We start from the raw sequence: 6,909 nt of genomic DNA on the forward strand, positions 1-6,909 counted from the left end.
GTATGGCAAGAAAAGAGATAAACATTTAGAAATGAAACAGTTAGACCCCCTTGGGCTATCCTGTGCATGCATGTTTTCTGTTTGTATGGAATACCCAGATACATTCAAAAGTTGTTGTTTTTTTTTTGGCTTGTTTTTTGATTAATATAAAGTACAAACCAACAGCAATTATTTTAAATAGATTTTTTTTGCAACATTATAAATGTCTTTACTGTCACTTCTGACAATTTAATGCATCCTTGCTGAATAAAAGTAGCCTATTAATAAAATAAATCTTACTTTCCCAAACGTTGTAACGGTTGTAGACCTACATAGTTGATCTGTAACCCAGTAGAATAGCCTACAGTTCTACAATGGGTTTATTTCAATTTTATCATACTGTCAAAAATACATATTTGCTTAAAAGTGTATACTGAGCAACAGCCAATTTACTTTAATCCTATTTTGACAGTGTTAACCTCACAGGGGAGGAGATTTTGGTGGGAGGATAACGTCACAGAATGGGCGTGTTTCTAATATGAGTGGACTATACTAGGTTCCCTCCCGATGTTCAGTCGTATTCTACACGCGAATTTATGAAGCGCTTTTTCCTTTTATATGTCAACTTTTTATATCATTCTCCGGCGGGAAAGTGACCAATGAACTTATTATGAGGAATATCTTTGTCCGTGTAGTTCTTTTCTGTTATTTCATATGTATGCATTCACCCCGTTACATTTTCTGTCAGTTGTTGTTGTAGGCTATATTCACGACAAGTGTTTAAAGATCTGTTTAAGTGACGATGACAAGTGTGAAGATTTGGCCACTGCTTCTACTGTCGTTTTCACTGCTTTCTATGGGCAAAGGTAAGCTGATTTCCCTTTCCACAAACGTCTTAGTCTACACAAACTTTTCAGTGCATTGAAATTGCCTGAACAATTTATTAAAAAGATGTTTCTGAGTCTGTTTCTAAAGTATTGTGTAATTGAGTAGCTGAACAATAACCATTGGCCATAATGTTTCTTTTTTCTTCTTCTGCGTTTTCAACATTAAGATGCTAGTCTATATGAAAAATATATATTAGTTTGGATAAGAACGTGATTTTTCCACTTGATTATTTAAAAAGGTCAAACGAAATATCTCGTGGTTTTGTAGTAGACCGTTTAAAACAGACTACTAGTTTGGATAAACGGTCTACTACAAAACCACGAGATATTTCGTTTTAATTTGATTGAAATTATTATTATTTTTTTCCTTTTTTAATAATCAAGTGGAAAAATAACGTTCTTATAGCAGGGTATCAAAAAGACGTTTCTTGGTGGAATTTTCCTGCAGGTGGAGCCACAATACAACTGTCAAGTGCATAAATTGGACTGCTCTCAGGCTTTGTAATACAAATAAAACACAATTAAAAGGAACACTGATGCTGTAATTTTGGGGTTGGTGATTGTTTATCTTTTTGAAAGAAGTATCCTATACATGCAACAATACAGTTAGTCCACGGTTCAATACATACCTCGGTTTTTAACCACGGTTTTCAGTTCGGTTCGGTTCTGATGGCTTGCCACATACATTTTTTGCTATTCTATTCTTAAGCGACAGGAACAGCAAGAGGTTAAAGAGAAAAAATACTTTTTTTATTGCAATACTCTTTCTTTATTTTACTTAAAATAATTGAAAAACCTTACTTAAACTTAAAACTTTACTAAAAAAAAACCTTGTACACATTCCTAGTGCATTGGATAATATAAAATAAATATATATAAAGATTTACACTGGCAGCTCAGAGCTGTACAGCAGTATTTAAGTATGAAATTGAATGAATGAATGTAAAAATAAAACACTACATAGACTTCACTATAAAATATGCACTGATTCTTATTAAAGCTACTGTATTAGTTTTTCAGTCAAGAGCATTGAGTGATTTTCTCTTTGTCTTTTGTTCTTGTATTAACATTAAAGGGATATTTCATTCAAAAATGAAAATTCTGTCATCGAGAAATGAATACAGGTTTGGAACAATATTAGAGTGAGTAGGCCTAAATAATTACATAATTTTATAGGTGAACTGTCCCTTTAAGGACCGCGTGCTGCCCTGTTGTCATTTTAAAACCTCCGTGCATCTAATATACAGACACACGCCGATTTTACTTTTAGGCCTACTTTAGACATAACCGACTGTGTTTATGTTAACCTTGTGTGTATTTGACAGTATTAGCGCAGTAAGACGACTACTTAGTCCAGCAATCGCGTGTTTGACAGGCTTTTAGTGCGCGCGCTCTGAAAAAGCGCATGTTAAAACCGCGCACACGCCGACAAGGCTTTAAAACGCATTCAAATAATGAACTTTCATTATTGTGAATAACTATAGTGTTCTGTGAGTGTATACTCTACCACTAGCGTGTGATGTGAATGTATGTCGCGTTGTTCAGTATATTGGGATGATAATGATAGAATTTGTAGAAAAATAATTTATTAAATGCGAAACCGAAAAAAACGCAATTCACAAGCGCGTACGAACCATGAATGCCGTACCGAACGTTTCAATATTATATTGAGAATTGTGGCATCCCTAAGTAACATTGTGAAATAGTATGCCTATTACAATTTAAAATAATTGAAATAACTTAAAGTTGAATTTTCAGTAGGCTATCATTCCTCCAGTCTTCAGTGTCACATGATCCTTCAAAATTCATTCTAATATGCTGAGTTGGAGCTTAAAAAAAACATTTCTTATTGTTATCAATGTTCAAAACATTTGTGCTGCTTAATGTTTTGTGTGTGTAAACCATGATGCATTTATTTCAGGATGCAAAAGAACAGCATTTGTTGAACAGAAATCTTTTGAATCATGTGTTTCTAAATACTAAATACAATAATTTATGAGTATTTGAAAATCTAAATCTTGCTTTTTTACTAAAATCTAGTATTTTGGTTGATCATCTATCTTGTGTCTGTGGTTGATTTAGCAGATTGTCCGTTTCCTGATTTGAGTGGCCAAATTATCTTGTCCCCGGAATCCATTCAGAAGAATAATTTCCCAGATAATTCAGATGCGTCTGTGGTCTGTACTAAAGGATACGAGAAAGAGAGCGGTTCAGATTCAATCATCTGCATTAATGGGACTTGGAGTGCTGTGGAATTAAAATGCAAAAGTAAATCATTTTTTACTTAATTTTTTAATTGGGCCGTTCCCTCTAAACCAGGGGTGTCCAAACTCGGTCCTGGACGGCTGCTGTCCTGCAGAGTTTAGCTCCAGCTTGCCTCAACATACCTGCTGGAAGTTTCTAGTATGCCTAATAAGACCTTGATTATCTGGTTCAGCTGTGTTTCATTGGGGTCGGAGCTAAACTCTGCAGGACAGTGGCCCTCCAGGAGCAGGATTGGACACCCCTGCTCTAAACAAAATGGTGTCAGTAAGATATGTGTTGTAAACTTCTATGTTTGCACCCATTTCAGAGATAGACTGTGGATTACCTGAAGCTTCACCACATATGAATTACTCCATCCCGAATGGAACGTTGTTCGGTGCCTTAATAAAACCCATTTGTGAGAGGAAGTGAGAACTGCTGCGGCCCCTACTGTCCATATTTCACTCATAAATTTAGCAAATGATTGACTTGATTCTTTTTGTCTTGAACCCAGATATGACTTGGAAGGATCAAGTCACAGACAATGTCTTGTAAATGGCTGGAATGGACATCCTAAATGTGTTTGTGAGTCCTCATCTTTGGATTGTATTTTATTTTATTTCAGTTAACATTTATTTGAAGAAAAAATGGTTTTAGTCACTATAATAACACTTATGCACATAATTCAATATTAACTTCAATGTTGTCTAGAGGAACTTCACAAACAGCCTCTGTGTCACCATGTCTTTTACAGTGATAACGTGTGATGAGCCAGCATCAATTGCCCATGGAACTTTCTCCAAGCCCAGGGAGAATCCGGAGGTTGATGATGTTATTGAATATTCTTGTGATGATAACTACACCCTCGTTGGAAACAGATTCATTACGTGTGCGTATTGGACATACAGTGCCGGTCCTCCAACATGCAAAGGTTAGTTTAATTGGAATTAAAGGTTTTAGTCCAGTAAATTCCAAGCATAAAATCAATCACAATCATCAAATGCTCAACACTGCTGCATTCCTGTCGCTCAAGCAGTGAATGCATGAGCTGATAGAGCATACCTTGAATGCAATGTAAGTCTCTTTGGAAAAGAGTGTTTTGCCAAATCCGTTAATGCAAATGAGGAAGATTTTTATCCTAATCAACTGCACTGAATGTCAGTGGCAAGCTCTGCCCACATAAACATTTAATTGGTCCAGCATCCAGCTACACATTTCTGTGTATTCAATATCAAATATAATCTAAATGGCTGTGATTGTGTGATTCACTTTCACTGGAAACCTGTTGTTAAAGGTACACTATGTAACATTGGGTCTAATAACACTAATAAGTGTTTGCACAGGAGAACCTCTACCTAAATCACAACACGTCTGTACGCACATGAATTTGTTCTTGACCTCGTTCTGATGTTAGTGAATTTGGAGTATTCTAAATGAGCGGCCTCGTGCACGAGGTTAGTCATTTGCATAAAACACGCCCACACTATCTCCATATAAGGGCTTTCCACACACGCTGTCCTCACAGCCTTTCGTCACTCTCGTCAAACTTCCCGCTGTTTGCAGACGCGCTCTCGCCCGATCCTCGAGCAATGCCAAGTGTGCCATTCTCACCACTTCTCACAGTAAACACCTTTTATAAAGACCCAGATTACAGAGTTCTCATTAGCCAGCTGTATACACGCGTACATCTGCGTTATTCAGAGAAACCTCGCAGCTGAAGCTATAACGCAGCTTTTCTTACTCTTTAACTGTAACTGTAGATGATGGTATTATTTAATAATTTTATTATAGAATTTTATATACAGATTATATAATACAATTATGGCTACATACTTCAATATAATTATAGTCGTGTTAGGATGAAATATAACTTCTTAACACGGCCGTACAGAGTAAGTGCTTTTTGCGGTGGTTTAAGTTGTTCCTATTTTTTTCCGTAAATTTAGAATACATTTTATTACAAAATTGTACGCACATTGGGCCTCCTTCATGAAACGTACGTAAATATATGAGCAAATTCTGAGTAATTTGCGCGTAAAATGGACCTTTACGAAAACTCTCCTCCAGATTCACAAATGCTTCGTATACCACAGATTCGGTAGTTAAACGTGTGTATATTAAAGCTACACTGTGTGATATTTTCCCCCATCTAGTGGTGAAAAGGTATATGACCATCCAGTGAATATTAGTTTCTGTTCCTCTCAATTCCGATTTCGTTTTAACTCCTACGGTGGCCGATTTAGTCCAAGATTAATATGACTTCCAGTTCGACCTCGTCCACATTCGACACGGTGCCATCGAGTGTTAAAACGCAAAAGGCGAAGCTTGAATTTACGGTTACGTCCCTCTTTGGCTAATGTACTTTCAAGATGGAGGGGCAACATGGCGACCTGCAATCGAACCCCTTACCCGTATGTATTTTCAATGGCATATTATAAACTTAAGAGAATACTTTATTACTTGAAATAAGTAAATATACATTAATGAGCACATATATTTTTGAAAGAACTAAGTGTTTTTAGCTAAGAATAAACTAAAAAAGTTACACAGTGTAGCTTTAAAGGGATAGTTCACCCAAAAATGAAAATTCTGTCATCATTTACTCACCCAAACAGAGAGAGCAACCATTGACTACCATAGTATTTTTTCCCTACTATGGTAGTCTATGGTTGCTCTATTTGCTTTGTTACAATCATTCTTCTAAATATCTTCTTTTGTGTTCAGCAGAACAAAGAAACTCATTCAGGTTTGGAACAACTTGAGGGTGAGTAAATGATGACAGAATTTTCATTTTTGGGTGAACTATCCCTTTAATGAATTCCAAACATTCTTAAATAGGATGTGCAGGCGCGCTCATTCATAATTAGCATAATCCCCGCCCATGAGTTACAACTGCAAATGACGTGTGCAGGAACGCTGTGGAATCTCGTGGACTTCTTTCTCAGGTTTGGCTCCAGTATATTGCATAAATGCTAATTGACCATATGCCTTGCAATACATATTAAATTATCATGTGTCCATCAAAGCATTTTTAGCCAGCTGAAAAACGGCTGATGGTCTTCTGATGCTGGTGGCGTTTGTAAGCGCTTTGCAAGGGCAGCGTTTTTCCATCTGAGATACTTTGATTGATATGAATATGATACAGAATATCCATGGTAATAATGTGTTACTAGTATCTAATTTTGAAGAATATTACTGAATATAAAAAAATGCAGTAAAAAGCAGTATTAACTTCATTATTGTTGTTCAGTACAAGTGGGATGATTGGTCGGTGTAGTTTTTGTCCTGCCCCTCCTCCACTTGATTGGACGGCCGGTTAAAAAGTGACAGTGAGGAGCGCTGCCTATTACCCAATGTTGAACAGTAAAAAACCCCCCAAAAAAACAATGATGGGGCAAATCAACTATTTTCCAAATCAACAAATATTATTATGGTACACAGTGCATCAAAATGCAATGTCGTCAGTTTGCCTAAATTAGAACACAGAACGTTCAAATTTTTTAGGCACCATTTACACGTGGTAGGGAGCAGGTGTACATTTCTTTCGTACCAACTAACATTTTGAAAATACGTACATTTTCGTGAATCCGAAAATTTACGTCAGAGCGGCTTTACGAACGATTTGCACACAAATTCGTTCTGCTCGTGTTTCATGAATGAGGCCCATTTCACTGACAAATTTGTGCATATGCATGCTTAGTGAATGAGACCCATTTTTTTGGTTGGACTTTGGCCCTGAGTGATTGTGTGGATGAATATGGTTCTTTCTCATAACTATTCTCTATTTATGGATATGACG

At 36.5% G+C, this 6,909-nt stretch overlaps 1 protein-coding gene across 3 annotated transcripts in view; it reads left to right on the plus strand.

The window, feature by feature from the left end:
• Window positions 1–519: 519 nt before the first annotated feature.
• LOC307141190 (complement decay-accelerating factor) overlaps window positions 520–6,909 on the plus strand; it is a 16,355-nt gene continuing 9,965 nt past the window's right edge. For 2 of the 3 annotated variants that reach the window (XR_013818333.1, XM_079841199.1), the window contains exons 1-5: window positions 546–845; window positions 2,949–3,134; window positions 3,439–3,538; window positions 3,625–3,695; window positions 3,865–4,041. Coding sequence is in view for 2 of the 3 variants with exons in the window: in XM_079841199.1 (XP_079697325.1) it covers window positions 782–845; window positions 2,949–3,134; window positions 3,439–3,538; window positions 3,625–3,695; window positions 3,865–4,041 (598 nt within the window). In the remaining variant the exon portion in view is untranslated. Of the gene's footprint in view, window positions 846–2,948; window positions 3,135–3,438; window positions 3,539–3,624; window positions 3,696–3,864; window positions 4,042–6,909 lie in introns of all 3 variants that reach the window. The other variant, XM_079841200.1, reaches the window with a different exon arrangement.

The sequence above is a fragment of the Gobio gobio genome (assembly GCF_949357685.1).
Source record: "Gobio gobio genome assembly, chromosome: 17".
NCBI lineage: Eukaryota > Metazoa > Chordata > Actinopteri > Cypriniformes > Gobionidae > Gobio > Gobio gobio.